The sequence below is a fragment of the Morchella importuna genome (assembly GCF_003444635.1).
Source record: "Morchella importuna strain M04M26 chromosome Unknown Morimp01GS042, whole genome shotgun sequence".
Taxonomy (NCBI): Eukaryota; Fungi; Ascomycota; class Pezizomycetes; order Pezizales; family Morchellaceae; genus Morchella; species Morchella importuna.
Genome location: NW_025763439.1, coordinates 15,892 through 34,665, shown reverse-complemented (window position 1 = coordinate 34,665; position 18,774 = coordinate 15,892). Strand labels below are relative to the sequence as shown.

General features: G+C 47.7%; 1 protein-coding gene across 1 annotated transcript; it reads right to left on the bottom strand.

Moving 5' to 3' along the window:
• Nucleotides 1-6,860: 6,860 nt before the first annotated feature.
• Nucleotides 6,861-7,496, bottom strand: LAJ45_10114 (uncharacterized protein; the record flags this gene model as incomplete). Its single annotated transcript, XM_046119645.1, has 1 exon — nucleotides 6,861-7,496. One exon carries the CDS (start codon nucleotides 7,494-7,496, stop codon nucleotides 6,861-6,863), a length of 636 nt encoding a protein of 211 aa, XP_045967095.1.
• Nucleotides 7,497-18,774: the final 11,278 nt, after the last annotated feature.

Genomic DNA, 18,774 nt, shown 5'->3' with positions numbered 1-18,774 from the left:
GCTCGACTACCTGATCACTCTGAATGGGATCATACCATTCCTCTTATGGAAGGAAAGCAGCCGCCGTGGGGACCAATCTATTCGCTCTCCCCACCTGAGGATAAGGCACTCCGGGAGTATTTGGACGAGAACTTGCCCTCCGGCAAAGTAGTTCCCTCCACTAGCCCAGCAGCGGCACCCGTCCTGTTCGTTCCGAAAGCTAATGGTAAACTTCGGTTATGTGTCGATTTTCGCGGCTTGAATGGAATCACAATCAAGAACCGTTATCCACTGCCGCTCATGAACGAGCTGGCCGACGCAACGAAAGGAGCACTCTACTTCACGAAAATAGACCTGAAAAATGGCTATAATCTGATTAGGATTGCTAAGGGCGAAGAATGGAAAACCGCTTTCCGAACGAAATACGGCCTCTTCGAATATAGGGTAATGCCTTTTGGCTTGACCAACGCTCCTGCGTCGTTTCAGGTCATGGTCAATACCATATTCAAGGATCTTCTAGATCAAGGCGTAGTAGTCTACTTGGATGACATCTTAATGTATTCGAAGACTAGAGAAGAGCATACGACTCTTGTACGGGAAGTTTTGGAGCGACTGCGACGACACCATCTATACGGAAACCTCGAGAAAACGGAATGGTATCAACAGGAGGTAGAATTCCTGGGATTTATACTATCAGGAAAAGGGAACCGAGTATCACCCAAGAAAGTCCAGGCGATCGAAGGTTGGTTAGCCCCAACCAAGGTCAAGGAACTTCAATGCTTCCTCGGCTTCGCCAATTTCCTAAGACGGTTCATCCACCGATACTCCGAGGTTTGCAGACCTATGACCGACCTCCTGAAGAAAGGTTCCGTATGGAAATGGGGCAGGGAACAGCAAGATGCGTTCGACGAGCTCAAAAGGAGATTTACGTCTGCTCCAATACTCCGACACTATGACGAACACCGCGAAGCAATCGTGGAAACTGATGCGAGTGACTGGGCTGAGGCCGCAGTACTCTCTCAGGTGTTCGAGGACGGTATTCTACATCCGGTAGCTTACCACTCTCGCAAGTTCAACGAAGCAGAGGTTAACTATGAGATCTACGACAAGGAGATGCTCGCAATAGTTTCTGCCCTCTTGACTTGGAGACATTGGCTGGAAGGGACGGACATCCCTATCCAGATACATTCGGATCACCAAAACCTGCAGTATTTCACAACGACCAAGAAGTTGTCGAGAAGACAAGCCAGATGGGCCGAGAAGATAGCACCTTTTCGCTTCAAGATCCATTACCGACCAGGCGAAAAGAACGGCAAGCCAGATGCACTTACAAGGCGTCCGGAGTTCGCAATGGAAGGGGGAGTAATGCGTGAGCAGCCCGTAAAACAGCTACTCAGCGCAGAACAGTTTGTCAGAAAATCACGGACCAGCGTAGAAACTGGGTCCGAAGTGGTTGGCAACCCCGAAGAGGAATGGAATCAGTTGGATCAGTGGTACAACATACCAAGCGTAGAGCTGCCTCAGCCACTACAGGGTTGGTATGAACAGGAAAGACGCTGGGTTCGGAGGACGGTTCCGGATGAACACCTCCCTGACTCAAACCTGGAGATCTTTGGACCACCGGAGGCTGCTATCGTAAAGTTAGAGCCTGCCGCTGAATGGAGTCCCGATTCGAATGACCCCACCCACGATGGTCGATGGGTAGTACCGGGCTACGCGGTCAAGCAGGTCATTGAGGAACATCATGATCGACCCGTAGCGGGGCATCTAGGAAGGGATAAAACCCTCGAGTTGATTGATAGGAACTACTGGTGGCCAGGAATGTCCACGGATGTAGCCAACTTCGTCAAGACTTGCCATGTATGCCAGAGAGCCAAGCAACGTCGGAGACACTTGTCGCTCCCTCAACCCCTAGAGTTAGCCACCACACCTTGGACTGATATCTCAATGGATTTCGTAGTAGAAATGCCTAAGGAGAAATCAGGATTCCGCAACGTATTGGTAGTCGTGGACCGTTTTACGAAGATGGCTCACTTCATTCCAATGACGGGAATCAACGCGGAACAAACCGCCAACGCATTCGTCAAAGACATCTGGCGTTTCCACGGACTTCCTAGGAGCATCGTCTCAGACAGAGGAACGCAGTTCGTGTCAGCATTCTGGGCGGCAATTACGGACAGACTGGGGATTCGTAGAAGACTCTCCACCTCATTCCACCCCCAAACCGACGGCCAAACAGAGCGGACCAACCAACACATGGAAGGTTATATTCGGGCATATACGGCAGGAACAGGCAAGAAATGGAAGGACCTGTTACCTATCTGTGAATACGCCTACAACAATGCGAAGCATACGTCGACGGGGCAATCGCCGTTCTACTGCAATTATGGCTTCCACCCTCGAACGGATTGGCCCACGGATGCAGAGATCGAACGATTAGACGCCAACGGGAACAACTACTTGGATGAGATCATTACGGCTCATGAGTTAGCGAGAGATACGCTACAGAAGACCTTTGATAGGATGGCGTCAAAGCTAGGACCGGCAGTACAGCGGTTCACTATCGGTCAGAAAGTCTTGCTGGATACTCGGAACCTCGGGGGGTACTCCAAGTGGTCAGACAAGTTTACAGGGCCATTCACAGTGTCGGCAGTGGTGGGCAATCGGGCTTACCGCCTGGAGCTTCCAGTAGAATGGAAGGTTCATGATGTTTTTCACGAGATGTTGCTGCGACCCTATCGTGAGGACCCAGACCCCACCCGAAAACAGAATACACGAAAGCGACTGGCAACACCCGAGCCACAGGAGGCATTGGCAGACAAGAACTTCCAGCCAACCTCGAACATACGACCCCATACGCGAAGTCAAGACCCAGCGATCGATAATGACCGGGCTCATAAACGACAACGGAACAGGCGAGACTAAGCTCGATACCTTTCCCTACTCTACGACTTTTCCCACAGGGTTTTTATCATAGAAAGGGTTTTAACGGTCGAGGGCGACGTCTAGGAAGGGGGAGTAGTGTTACAGGAACTACGGAAGCACTGTTCTACAGGCTTAGGACAGTGAGAAATACGAGTGACGGGTTGTGATGTAAGGCCGGTCGGGTAACGGAAGGGCAAGCATAGAAAGGTATCGGGTAGTGTGGGGGCACGCGGTGTCACCACGCTAGACCATACTATTATGACGGCACGCTTACTGTTGGGTGTCTCACCCAAAATAGAATAGTAAGCGGGGCTTACGGCTGTAGGCTGTTCTACTTAGAGAAGTAGGTCTAGGATAATAGTATGGTACAACCCGATGACTGGCAATTGCAAGGTCCATAGTTACGTGTCGGAATTAGAATGGAGGACGGGACTATGCGGGGGCGCTTTTCTATCTGGGTTATCTTCGGGAGCGTTATCTTATTCTATTATCGTTGTATCAGTTAGTATTAGAAAGCGGGCCTTGGCATAGGTCCCAACATGTATAAATAGGGCTTGATTCTGCGAAGACTTGAGGGTATCATCAACCATCAAGTCAAGGGAATCCGGTTTACAATATCATCAGTTTAAACGCTACAGAATTATCGCTTAGCACTGGCCATTTTCCCTTAACACAATGAACCACCATTCCGCCCAGCCCACAATACACCCTGCCCGGACAAGTCAAATCAGCCACAGGCCATCTGACGCCAGCACATCACTGTCCTTATCCCCTCATCTGCGGGATTCGCGTCAGACTCAGGTATACGCTACTACCTTTTCCGGCGACAAGTGGAGCCGACCGACTTGAAAACCCCCACAGATCACCCCAGCCCCTGCGGCGTTTCTACCCATCGCAGACATGGAAGCGCCTCCGCGCGCGCCTGAAAGTAAAGTCTATAATAATGCCCGTGGACTCGGAGAATCTGCCGTTATCTGCCGCCGAGCTTGACATTCCCTCTTCTGTCACATTGGTGCTTCTACTCCCGGCTTGTAATAGCTAAGGCGACGGTCTCACTGGCCGCGTAAGGTTGCGGTTCAGGGCTGGTGAGGTGGAATGTCTGTTCTCGCTGGTGAATGCTAGAGAGGTCGTTTTCGAGTGATGTATATATACCAGCGGACGTGGCGGCGGTCAAGTATCCCCCCCCCCCCCTACTTTACCAATTATTGAAATGAATCAAAAAATGAATTTTATACTCATGTAAAACTTTGGTGTGAAATGAATCATCGGAAATGTGTTTATTAAGTGACCAAGGAAATGGATCCCGAAATGAATCTTAAATCTCGTATGTTACTTTCATGAACACATTACCAGTACCTGAACATTATATATAAGTTTATATTCCTAAAAAATAAAAATAAAAAATGGTTCAGGTCGGGGTTGAACCTGGAGGACTGTGATTACACAGTCCAGATCCTATCACCTACACTATTGATTAATATACTAAGCTCTGTACTCCCAGAATATCAGAGGGAACCGAGGCTTGAAAGTCATTAAAAGGTATTAAAAAAAGTATTAAAAAAGGCATTGAAAACGGCATTGAAAAAGCTAGTAATTAAAGACTGCTACGAGCAGCGGAGTACCCGCCGTCACAGGTAGAAGACTTCTGTATGAGAAAAGGCATTATAAAATTCGGCATTATAAAAGGCATATCATGTATACATATACAAGTACTTTACTTACAAAAATGGGTGTGTGTAAGCGGCGAAGCTGTGCAAACGAATCAATAAAATGGGTTTTTGGCTGTGGAAATGAAAATTTTGTGCCTTTTCCACAAGCGTCCCTGGGAAATGAATCAATTGATTCGTTTCCTAAAATGCGCTTGGTGGGAAACGAATCAAATGATTCATTTCCATGGCTGGTAGAGCCAGCTGCAGGAAAATCGATCCTTAGGCGTTCCAGCTGCCCCGGCCAAGCTCGAAGCTCCCGGCGTGGCTTTCTGAGTTCTGACCCCCACACTCGCACCTACAGAAGAGTGGATTAGAGAAACATACCGAAACGTCCATACCCGTTATTGTCCCAAAACCGATAAGTAGCGAAACCTGCTGCTATCTCCACCCTCCATCCGATGCTTTCTCAAAAGATGACAAAGGCAAGCGACCCTCGTCCTCTTGGCTCAAGCGCTACCATTTCCGTCTTTTATCCGCCCGGCGCTTTCTATGCTGCAGGCGCGGACAACGATCGACGGGAGGTAAGGGCGAAGATAAGAGCAGTGCCAAGACGCCAAGACGCACCGCACTCGGCGCGGAGAATGCGCCTACGTTAAAGGCGATACTACCTCATGCGGAAGCACTAGGGCATAGATGTAGGGCCGGACTTTCGACGAGGTGAAAGTTCGGGGGGGGGGGCGCAATTCGGTATCGACCTTTTTTGCCCGGCGGTGTTTTTGGACAAGGGGGGGGGTTACACCAGATTGTACCGGTAGGTAGGTTTTCCGGTCTCGTTATATATGAAATTATGAATGATACTACTCCTAACTATTCGACTTTATTGCTTCGTTCAGCCGTTAAATGTACGACACTTGTGGTATGGCCATGGCCCCATGGCGTTTCAAACGCTACACAGCTGCAGCTTCATGGACGCCTGATCGCCGTGTGGCAAGCACGCAGACAAAGTTCCTTTACACTTGTACTTACCCTTGACCGTGTAAGTTCATTCTATTCTACCAGGGTGGCGCCTGCTTTGTCGATGATCTAGGGCGACCACGAAGATGTTTTTCCTCTCTTTCATTTGTGTGTGTGGAGGGGGGGTACTGTGTCGCAATCTGCTGTAATTAAGGAATAGCACCAGTGTACGGTCACGCCGGTGGAGAATACCAGTGGAGACGTGATCTTTGAAGACGACGGTAATCCCCGTCGCACTCACCACCAAAACCGTTGCCAAGGCGTTCCTGCATTCCAGTAGCGCTAAAGTGATCCCCAGCAGGGATAGACAGATATGTGACGTCAACAGACCCCGCGCGACAACCCACCTCGGTCACCCGCGGACACAACTTCCACTCCCACACACACCACACAGCCCTAGAATCGTGACCTAGAGCATATCTCCGCATAGGGAAATATCGTTTTCAACCACATTGGGGTGTAGCGGCCACGTTTGAGCAGAAGCTCTGGACACGGGCGGACTGGGAGAGGTGGGGATGGAGATCATGGGGGGTGGAATGGTCGGTGCTAGTTGTGGTCTGGTCCCGATCTCATTCCACTGGACTGAGGTTTGCTAAATCAACTGCGGACAGCGATACGTCCCGGGTGTTCAGTCATGGCAAAGAATAACCCTCAACCCGCTAAGGAGTGATGATCTTTGGCATCTTCCAAGCTTTAGCTCTCGATCTCAAGATGTTTCTGAGACTTCAAAGCTGGAGTTCTTCCCACACCCGCACGCTATAAAGTATGCAAGAAGAAATCTCGGTTACCCTAATCTCTTAAAAGCCGTTTTCTTTTTTCAATGGAATACTCGGCTTCTATTATTTGTGAAGCCTTTCCCCGGACATTGACGGAAACTCAAAGTCATCTGATCTGACCCGAATAAACGGTGGAATTGGCGACCCCTGCGGACACCCGAAATCAGATAATCCAGATAAATCACCTAAACGCATTTTAATGCTAGTTGTCTAGCGAGGCAAACCGCTACTTCTCCTGGTCCAAGAGGAATGGCATGCCAAAGGTTGACTGATTGCAAATGAACATATTGTGGGTCCCAGCAAGTTGAGTTACATATTCACGGTCTCTCATATTCATATTTCCTAGGTCTTGTAATTTCTTATATTCGTGAAACCTCATCCTAAAATATGTTTATTTCAAAATAGATAACCTCCACCACATCTGCAACCTTCCTGACACGTTCGCCATATGATCCAATGCGCCCCCCCCCTTACCCGTCGGCAAAGGCGCCCACCCAACCCCCACTACACCTCCCCGCTACACCCCCCCGCTCGGTGGGTCAACGCAAAAAATCGACAAATAACTATTAATCACATTAGTAACACCGGGGTTATCCCGCACCTCCTCCAGCATCGCCATCATTCGATCAATCTTCGCCTCCAACGACCTCAGTATCTTCTCCATCTCGGCAAGATCATCTCTACGTGTGCTCCGCTTTGAGACTCTGTATCTACCACTAGTGTGTGGCCCTTTCCGGAGGAGGCTGAGGGCCGTGGGAGAGGGAGGGGGGGTGTTTGTTAAACTGGGTGGTAGGGTGGGCTCTTGGACTACTGTCTTGGAACGGAGTTTTGTCTCTGCGATAGCACTCTCTTCGGTGTCGGCGTCTTCCGCGTACGGGGTGGAGTCTGGGATAGTGTTCTCGGCGGTGTCAGTGTTTCCGGCGGTGTCGGTTTTCTCGGCAGTGTCGGCACCCCCGATATTCTTGCCACTCTCGGAGATCCCAACCTGAAGCTTTCCGGTAGCCAAACACCTGCCGAACATCAGCAAAACAGCACACACACACCAAGAGATCCCTAGAAACACCCCCGACCTCATGCCTTTGCGCGCGTTTCGAAAAGAAACTCGGGCGCTTCCACGGCGGTTTACCAGTAGAGGGAAAGCACTGCTAGGCATTGTGGTATCCCGCTGTTGAGAGGCTCCCATGTGGTGTCTGTGCTTAATTAGTTCCTATCTGTCTCGTGGAGGGATGATCAGAGGTACCTTTAAATTCTGTCTAATTCTAGTGAGTTGAGGAAGTTGGGATGGGGTTGGAAGCTAGCTGCCTGGCTATGACACTGCACTCGGAGAGTAGTTATATTTGTGTGTAGCTTTGCGTAGTTGGCCGCCAAGTGAAAATTTGAGCGAGAGAATTGCATAGCAGGCGTGGCAAATAAGGCGGCAGCTACATAGTTCCTAATATGATGGAATGGGCTGAGGCACAGGAAGAGTGGGGAAGCGCCACCAACACACGCGGGTGTTTGCAGGTATCGCTTTATCTTGCAAAATGATGCTGCCTATAGGTACCCACTCGCGAAAAAGCAAAGTTGGTTCGTAGCTTTACTAATAGATCCCACTGTGTTGCTTATCAGGTACAGTCGCACCTCGCTATGCCGGATGGCCAAGATTCACCAAGGCTTGTACGGGATAGCAAATATTCCCAAGAAATTCGGTATAGCAAATTGATTTTGCAGTAGAAAAATAGAATTCTCAAGAAATTTCATACGGGACAACAAGGGATCCGGCATATTGAGTTCCGCCATAGCGAGGTGCAACTGTAACAGGTCTTCTATGCAAATTTAACTTCTCTATTGTAGGAGGGCAGTACCGACAGACGAAGAGAATCAGATTACTGTATCCCAATGTGTTTGATCACTTGTAAAATATTCATCGCTGCATGACAAACACGCACCTCGCGCCTTGGCGGCATAGGAGGGTATGTATCGGCGGATGTTTGGGCTCTTATTCCTTTACCTGTCAGCTAATTCCTTCCCTCCCCCCGCCAGAAAAGAAGATGAACAGTAAAAAGGAAAGAGCAGAGTTTAAAGGAAAACCTGAGATCATTATCTCTCTTCGCACGACCCTAATTCCACGATTCTCGGATAGCTGCATAAGCAAACGAAGGGCTAGCCGGCTATTCCTTCACCCTCGAATATTTGTTTCCTGCCGATTTCTAATTCGGCCTGTTCAACCGCTACAAACGCCCCACCGCCGATGGGTGACACATACTGCCCCCTCAGGTAACGTGATAAAGGTCTGTTATCGTATCAATCGATTGACACGTGCTTCCGGAAAACAGGCAGCCAGCTTCTAGGTATGTAGCCTCGAGCGATCGGTTCCAGTTAGTGTGGGGGTCCTGATGATTTATCTTGGGGTCGGGTCATGACGATTTTGATGAGGCCGGGTTTTCGACCGGTCATAATGTAGGGCGTATCAATAACAGGAAAGGCAATTCTATTAGAAAAAGATACAGACTTCTCCACAAATTGATCATACGACCCTGGGAGAGGATACGACCCTGGTCATTACCTTCTACGACCTTGCGTCCTTGACCCGGTACTAACACTGACCTGGTCCTAGTCCTATTCCTAGTCCTGGTCGTGGTCCTAGTCCGGTCGCTACGAGTGGTGGGTCATTACCAACGCTGTTACCAGTACCTTAGTGTTCTCCGGTCGGCGGTCCCTTGACGTGACGGACCAAAAAGCTAACATACACTATAATTCAAAAATGAAATATTTTTAAACGCCACCGCTGAATCATATGGTATCACTCGAGTCGCGCACATTCCGACACCCTCTGATAAGAATAGGACTTTCAGGATTGCTTCTCTACGGGGATCGAAAAAAGCGTGTTAAGCCTGAAACGCCGACAATTTCCCCCAGTTAGAAATGATTCCTACATCTCCACTCATAATAAATACTCTGATGAAAACACCCGTTCTGACCTTAATTTCTTATATGATCATAATTTCGAAAGAGAAATCTCCCCAGCTAATACCCTCGCCTATCTCCGTTATTCGGTGGCTTCGTGTCGGTAGCATTCACCACTCTGGCCGAGTAAAATCGTGCCACACCAACAAATAATCACCTCATCGTACTCAGAACAGCTTGCTTCATCCTCACTATAAAACTCATACTCCCCGTCCTCTCCCACAGTGTTGTACCAGATACCAAAGCCATGTGTGATATCGTACCAGCAGCGGACTGTCTTGGGCCCTTTGAGAATATAGTATTCCACGGCTTTTCGCACCTTTTTAGCTCGGAGGTTCATTCTGCGTTCTTGATTCTCCTTGGGGAGAGTTTTGGTAAGGCCTGCACAGATGGAGGTTAGCCTTAGTGACGACTGAGTGCGGGTAAGGGGGTGAGGGGGTAAGGGGGGAGATATCGCCGACCTGATTGCATTTCGTGCTGAGCGCTGTGTTAAAGGGGGTGGAGGGTACCAGCTAATGAGAAAAGCTTTGGAGATACCTAAGAGAGTGAATTCGGAAGATCAATCAGCGGGTTGTGCCAGATTCTTATATGCAGACCCCCACAACGTGATTCTGTATCCACCACTCTTCTTTACGGAGACGCGCAACCATATCGGAGAAATAGATATATGACTATTGATATATCAGATACGACTCTGTATACATTAGGGGCCCGTGACGAACTCGGAAGTTTCAAACTGAGTTACTAACAGACAGTTTTAAACTGGTTAAAGACTGGCCTGAGGAAAGCTGGGTGTTATGGTTATGAACTAATCACTGGTGTAAACCGAATTTTGTACAGGTTAGGGTAATTCGAGGTGTAAAATCGGATTAGAAAATGTAATTTGGGGTGGATTAGGGTAATCTTGGGGTAAATTTGGAGTGGAAATCAAGGTTAGTTCATGACATCTGACAGTTAAAAACTGCTGTTTATGACAGGCTGAGCTCGTGACGCTGTTTTTGACTCGAGTGCTGAGTTCGTTACGGGGCACTAGTATACATCAGCCTCCATCCGCCGCCAAGCTCTGATCTACCTTGGCGACCAGGCGAAAAAAAAGAAATTATCAGCTTCGATATCAATTCTGGAATCATCAAACTATAAGACTATGAATAACTAAAGTAACACCTCCGGCAGAGAATGGTCCCAGTGCCGATTCATAAGGAACTGCTTGGCTAATGTTCATAAAAGGTACATAGTGACGTAGATCTCCTCCACCCCCCCACGACGTCGTAACATGAGGTCATGAGAAACCTATATCGTTTTGTCCAATGTAAACTATTAGGAATCCTACCAACGCCGGGGGAAAGCCCACAAAAAGCAAACACAATCATCACTATTGAAACATCAAACAAGAGAAATCAATAGAAACTCTGGGGGGGGGGGGGTGTCCTGATATGAAGCTTCTCTCTTCTGTCTGTTATACAACCTCTGACACATCACATATCACTCCCGAATAACAATCAGAGAGCCAGTGCGTTCAGTCAGCATCCAGGGCAAACCAACAGAACCTTAATAGTTCATTCCCGGAACAATGGGAAACAAATTTACTGTTATGTAATTACTATTTATAGTTTAATAAATAAAAAAAAAAAGGGCGCTTCAGAGTGAATAATAGACCGTAAGACGGGTGGTGTTGTGACTAGAGGCCTGAAGGGGCGACTGCAACGCCTGAAGTATCGCTTGGTGGTCTGGGACATGCTTGGAATCCGGCGCTCTGCAGCCTTCCTAACCTTGGACAAAAGGGTGCTGTCTATGTGAGTTTCTTGTTGAAATCCTGACTGTATTATTATCTTATTATAAAGCGAGAAGCACCGGGTTTGTGGAATGTGCAGAAGACCTGATTCTGAGTATGTCTCGGCCCGCCAGGTGGTAGCTTCTTCTACTCGGGGAATAGATAAGTAAAGCAGTGGGGTTTATTAGTGGCCTCTACTGCTGTAAGGTCTACCAGTAGGCTCCACTGGTATCAATGGCCTTCGCCGATGCCTCTCGCGGGTGAGTGGATCCTCAACTCCGCCTACCCAAAAGGTGTTATCTCGCGTCCCTGAAACCTTATAACTAATGGTGCAGAGGAAAGCCTCCCAAACGTGAAGGTAGGGGGTTGACATGTAAGAACCCAGATACTGCTAAGATGCCAAGCCGGAGCGCTCGCGGCGTCGGGGAGTGATCAAGTTTTCTGCGCTTGCGGAAGTGTTTTGTAGGGCATAATCATAGACCTGGGCCTCTGGCGAGCGAAAGTTCTTCCTTTTATGACTTCCAAGCGTGGTTTAGGGATAATGTTAGCGTAATGATCAAAGAGCTAGAGCTACATGATGATACCGTAGTGTATGTTGTGAGAATACAAAGTTAAGAGGATACCTTTAAGAGAGTCTCCGCGATACATCCAATACTAACGCACTTGGGACGCAAGGTTTGCCAAAATGATGATATACACTAGTTGTCGTGATCACTGTGACGTAGATTCCCGGGAGAGGTGAATATATACCTACATTTATGTAGAGTATGTGTTGGATGATCCCTGTGCCGATCATGCTTTGGCAGGGACCACGAGGAGGGAATTATGCAGGAATGTCTTAGCAACAGTTTCGGAACTACATGAATACCAGAAGGGAGAGGAGGTAAGATACTCCAGGTCATCAACACGGACGTTCGAACACACTTCCAACATCATCAAAAGACTGGATCCTTCCGGACCTTGCCCGCCGCACCCCGCTGCACGAGGACCACGCATGGGATGCGCTAAAACAACAACCGACCTATAGTGAGCACGACACCACTCCCCGGGCACCACTAGTGCTCTCTGGAATATTATGGTAGGGGGTGTAAATCGGTTCGCACCGCCACCTGCCAACCGCGGCTTTTAGCTGGTCACTGGTAGGCCACGTATCGCCACAAGTACTGTGGACGTGGTTTGATCCACGGTCTATCGTACTAACTATACCCGGCGGGGGTGATGAATAACTTCTCCATCCCGCCGTCATGCCAAATCGCTGTCGCATCTTGGTGCAAACCCTATCCGAACGCTATTACTCCATATAGTAGTGCGTTCTAAGACAGGGCGTGACTGTAGGGCTCCTTTAGGATGGAAGCTCTTCCCCCGTGCAGTGCAAAGTAAGACGACATCCGCGGTTGGGTTGGCATCTACGCCATTGATGTTAGTGCCCCGTAACGAACTCAGAGCTCGAGTCAAAAACAGCGTCACGAACTCAGCCTGTCATAAACAGCAGTTTTAAACTGTCAGATGTCATGAACTAACCTTGATTTCCACTTCAAATTTACCCCAAGATTGCCCTAACCCACCCCAAATTTCATTTTCTAATCCGATTTTACACCTCGAATTACCCTAACCTGTACAAAATTCGGTTTACACCAGTGATTAGTTCATAACCATGACACCCAGCTTTCCTCAACCCAGTTTTTAACCAGTTTAAAACTGTCTGTTAGTAACTCAGTTTGAAACTCCCGAGTTCGTCACGGGCCTCTAATTGATGTGGCGTGCGGATACGCTGATCCGGTCGGCCGCCGGACCATGCAGGTATAGTTCTCGGCCATAAACCATGGGAAGGCGCGGCGTAGCAACCTCCCAGGCCACCATGACTACCCACCCAGCAACCATAATTGATTCTTTGGAGAGCTGGTTTTTTGCATAGTTGTTAAATAGTAGCTAAATAAAAATAATTTGACATTTAATATCTTGTGTACCAACCCCTTGCCTTTATAACAGCACTATTCTCCTAGGCATGCTCTCAACTAGCTACCAAATAAATCATCAGGTAACAGTTCCCAGCAATGAATTAGACCTTCCTCCATGAGGGGCTTTAATACTTAAGGTGATCTAGTACCATATGCTAAATGGGGGTACTGTTGATGGTAAAGCTTCTTGAGGTGTACCTAAACATGTTCAATGGGATGGAATAGGCAAGCCAGTCCTCCAGAACATCTACCCTATTCTCCTCCAACCAAAGTTGTAAGACTCCGGTTTTTTGCCACAGCAGGGAGGCTGGTCATTCCCTCCTAGCTGTCTGGCGGGATACATGGTCTCTGGGCGCCATCGGTGGTGGTGAAAGATTTTGTGTTCAGGCGTTGCGACCTCGCGCCTTCCCATGACTTATGGCATGGCGCTGTACATACAGCTTGGCAGCCCCACCAATACTCCCACTACAACTATATTTTTCATTTAGCCCGCTCCGATGATTCATGCTGTTGAAGCTGTATTTGCTTCCTCTGGTACTGGGCGCTTGATAGCTCATAAATAATTCACTCTTGTATAACACATCGAAATAGCACTTATCAACTGCCGCAAAACGGCACTGCACAGTCGCGGTAAAATAGATCGGGGATATACTGATATTGGGATAATGCGTACGACTGGGGTTACCATGGACGGCACGGTATGAGGAATTGTCGTAACTTTAATTATGAGTATTGGTATTCCATATTTCTGAAAGCGTAATATTCAAATGCGGCATCTGATATATATGCGCGTCCTGCATGCACCTTGTTAGCGTTCTATCGAACTAGAGTACGCGACCGACAGGTCTCCACTGCCGCGCGGGCGCGGTGTGCGTGCCGCCTAGTTTTGAAATGGTTCCGTACCTGCAGTAACACCCAACGCTCCCACCGCTGAGATAGGCAGTAAAGTAATTCTGAGTTCATATCAACGCACGCCTGTGAAGGCAAGGGACGCATATCTGTATAAAAACATCGCATAATCGTATAATACAATTTGTCTGCAACTTGACTTCTAATCCGATTCGAGCAATGTGACTTCAATAGAAAACCTAACCCTCAATATGACCTAACACGTGGACATAAGGAATCACTAGTTCAACCGCGAGATATGTCGGCCTTTAGCCACCATGTACGTTAGAAAGGTCTTGAACTCTCTAGCCCAGTTACCAGAAGCTCGTTATGCGTTGAGAATTTACCCGGGCTTGTTCCATCGATATTTTACTAGTAACGACCCCCCGGGACGTTGGATCCGGAGATGCTTCACCGATGCAATCAGTAGAGGTTATATAATACGTATATGAGTCTTATAAGTAGACATGTGTACGTACTGAAGCGGGATTTGAGCTGAGATGCTCTAGTGCTCCAATGATGATTTGCCCAAAATATAGATCAGCTATTTTCGTATAGGAACTTAATTGCTGTGGAGGGTACGTTGGGGTGGAGTGAATTATACAAAGTAACGTAGCTGGCACAAATCAATTCAGAGTTTTGTTGTTGAAATTATCTGAGCTTTTGTAAACCCTCGCAAAAGCGTCCCGGTAGTGATCCACAAAAGACGAAGGATCCCGAGGCCTTATCGACCCGAGGTGGGAGGTAAAGCAAAGCATCTTGTAAAAGATATTCCAACCATGGAGAGGTAAAGCCGATATCTTAACCATTTCTTACGAACATCCAGATGGTCAAGCAAGTCGTGCATACGAAAGTTTAAAACCCTGACTTCAACCCTAACCCTACTCGAGACATTGCCAAAATACATGGCTGAGCTATTCTCAAACGAGATATTTTCATGTATCGTCTTTATTTGTATTCTGCCCGTCGCTAGGTGCTCGGGGACATGAACACGTCTGAGCGGCGGAATTATACAGGCCTTCCAATGGGCTCGCCCGGGCCGGACAACACCCCAGCCCAGCCCAGCCCATTTAACAAACGCCTGGACTAGGCCCAAGTAGCCCATAAATCGGGGATATAAATCTAAAGTGCATTCAATGATTAAAATAGATGCAGTTCAACTTTTCTCAGCACATTTAATCTTTTATCCATCTACACAATGTATTTTGGTGTTCGAAAAATGCCAGCCCTCCTGCCCAAGCCCAGGGGACATAGCCCGGGCAAGCCCACATAAGACGGGGCCCATTAGAAGCGCTAGCGGAATATACAGCGAGCCTCTGTTATAGCGAACTCCAGTAAACCGAATATTTGCTATAGCGAAGGGTCTTGGACAGGCTTTTTTTTTCCCCAGGCAAATTCGTGAAAATCATGCTCATATACCGAATTTCACTCCGGATCGAATCTTTGGAACTTGACCCCCGTGTACCCCCTCTGTCCCTATACAAAATAATTCTGCAGTAACGAATTTGTGAATTTACTGGTGATACACTAGTACTATTAAGGGTAGATTATTTGGAGATACACACCCCCTCGACCCATGATGAAGGTGTCAAAAGTCACTCCTCTACTCACAAATACTTATTTATTACTGCCAGTTGTGCTTCAATCTTTTCCAGGGTAGTTCAAGTGCATAGTTCATCACGATCACTCTATATCAAGATATATTTGAAGACTAATGGCCTGTTTACTGCAACCCTATTGATGGGGACTTGTCCTATCCCTCACTTGCACCCTCACAGTGGGCTCACTCATGTGAATTTGCTGGAATAACACCTAACCCTATTATAATAATTCTGCTATACTGAACGATCTGCTATACTGAACCGGTTTTTGCGGATTATGCAGGTTCGGTATAGCGGAGGGGCGCTGTATAGTAATTATAAAAAGAAACCACAATATGAAGATCCAAGCCTGCCGGAAGCATATGGTGATACATTTACCCCACAGTTACCTTTTAGGCAGCCTTGCACATTGTTGAATCGTAAAGCCACATAAGGTTTACAGATTGACACGTAGTTTATCGCCCGATATTCACAGGCAGACTAATTAAGGCTAGGCATAGGACCACCGTTCACTGCGACACTCTCAAAATCAGCTGTGTTACTAGACTTTCTCTTCTGTGTGTTACAACCGACGGTTGCTTAAAACGATCGTAACCAACCATAGTAACATGCTTTACTACATATACTAGAGTGCTTGTCTGTTCATGCCACTTCTTCGAAGCTAGATTCTATCTTTTTAGTAGCGGCGGATAAGACCCGATAATCAGGTGTGATGAATTATACTTAGCGCCACTCCATAATTACGATTTCCCCGACGCATTCAAAATTCTGTCATATGCGAATCTCAACCCCAACTTCGACTCGTGGTGTGATTCGCCCACCGCCAATCCCCGCGGCGGTCCAGTCTCCGGTTCTCTCTGCACTAAATAACTAGGCTAGATATCGATCAGCCCATCGCTAATATGTGGAAAACATTGTACAGCGAGAGGTAAAATTATTGTAGAAACAGGGGTCTAAAAATAGGGTTTCTGTGGCTGGGCAAGCCAATAGGACTCCTCCCATATTTCTACAATAATCTTACCGCAAGCTGTAGCTCACTCTCTCAAATGTCGTTGCCCATAAAAACGGCGAGTGGACCCCCCTTCACAGTACGACTCACCGTAACCCCATCTATTTATATTTGTGTGGTGTGTGGCTCGATTCTTGATAGGGTTTTAATAGTGGGGTAGAGTAGCCTCGTCCTCTTAATGATGACGTGTAGATTTATTGCCAAGACCGTTCTCCGTCGACATTCACACCGCCTCGCCGATTACCATACCTCACTACACGTAGCCGTTACAGTGTTTGGACGAACACTCCATTCTGAAGCATCTTTATATGGCAGCAATTAAGATCCTGATTCGCATATGTAGTATATCCCCCAGCCTCCCTACTGGCAATAGCCTGGCCATGAGGAGACCCATCGGGCTTACGGTATGCGCAATGCGTGAAGGCTGCACCGTAAAGAGCTAGAGTTACGATCTCTCAACGGGAATTGGGTACCAATGGACGGTATGTTTAAACCAATGAGTAATTGTTCTATCGCGCAACCGGTATCGTAGAGGTATTCAACGATCAATACCTTGGCAGATCAATATAAACACTTGGCAAATTGTTCTTTTTGTGAAACAACGCCAAGACCGAATAACTTGGAGGCTCACTTGGAAGACGCTCCGACAGATCCAAAGCTAGACATGTGATTGTTGACCAGTCTGATATCGCCACAATTCGCACTAGGTAAATCGATACTCTGTCCCTCTCGTTTAGAGCGACTTGGTCTTCTGGCGGTTGCGCCCAAGGCTCAGCATTCATTGGGCAAATTAGAAAGCAGTATCCACCACCCCGACCATCAAATGACCATTTTCAGCAGAAATTCAGGCAAACAATTTAAGTATTTGACAGTGGACCCGTGATACAGGGGGTGGGCTCGCAGCACAGGGTGTGGTTGGACTGGACGAAGAGTGGACTAGTACGGATCGCCCTGCCGGAAAACCCTGCTCCACGTAAAGGCTTATCCCTAAGATGGCGTGAGCTTGATCTCACCGTGCAAGCTTAAACATTGCAGTTCAAATAATACTAGCGGTGCCGGAAACATTATTGATCATGTGATCGGTTGCCTTCACAAATCCAAAGCTTCACACCAATACGAGGGTCACATGATCAATAATGTTTCCGGCATCGCTAGTAGAGCCTCCAAGATGCATGCTGTGTGATCTGTTACTTTAGTTATGCCGCCAGACAGCTCACTCTACTCGTATTTCTCTGACGTTCGTGGACGCGACCGATATTGCATGCCATACAAAAATACGCCAAGCTCATGGTTTTGGGTGTATGCAATAATGGCCCAGTTCAAAAACGTCAGCGAAATACTATGGCACGAGAAGGCATAGCGGGTGGGTGTGTCAACTTCAGAGGAACTTTTTTGTATGGGAATTAGAGAAAATCCCACCGTCAGGCTAGGCGCTAGTACCATTATGGGGGTAGATCTCCCAATTCCTATAGATTGATTGGCTACAAACGCCGAAGTTTACACACCTACCCACCATAGCCTCTCGAGCCATAGTAAGGGAAAATTCTAAAATTGAGTGGATGGTCCAGGTGGTAGTTATTGGCATCGATCCATTCCCTCTTTGGGATTGTGTCATCTCTCATCCAATTGGTACAGTCCGCGGGTGGCCTATTGCTCTATACCGCTAAATCTCGAGTTATTCGGGGGGTTGCCAAGCTCAGCTGTTAAACTACATTTAGTTTAGATCCTGCAGAAGAGGGCTGTTTTATTGAAGATCTCTGCCTCTAAAGGTGTAGATCTATTTAAGCGAAGGGGACGCACATTCCCGCCTCCCGGGTTACTGGGACAGCCACCTGGAGGAGTCTAACGGTTATCATGCGATTGGTCAGGGCATCGTGTGTTCTGTGCGCCTTCCTGTAGTGTAACCATCTGGTCATATTCCCCAAATCCTACCAAAAGCATGAATACGTCAGTCTACACAGCCCCCTAAGTGAAAGAAGTCCATTTGAACCTGTAATTTGAGAGTTATGCTTGCCCTATATATCATGAATTGTGTTATTTCGGATATGGGCCATGGCTAGTGAGCCTGGGGAGAATATGCCTAAAGCGAATACCTGGGCTTCTGATTACATATGGACAAATTGTGCTGAAGCGAGGCCTTGCCTGGCCTATATACCAATCTTGTCTACCGGCCCAAAAACATGTCTGCCCGGCCTGGTTCTCATCAGGAAATCCAAGGCCCGGCCCATGTTCCGTATTAGATATGGTTTGACCTTTAT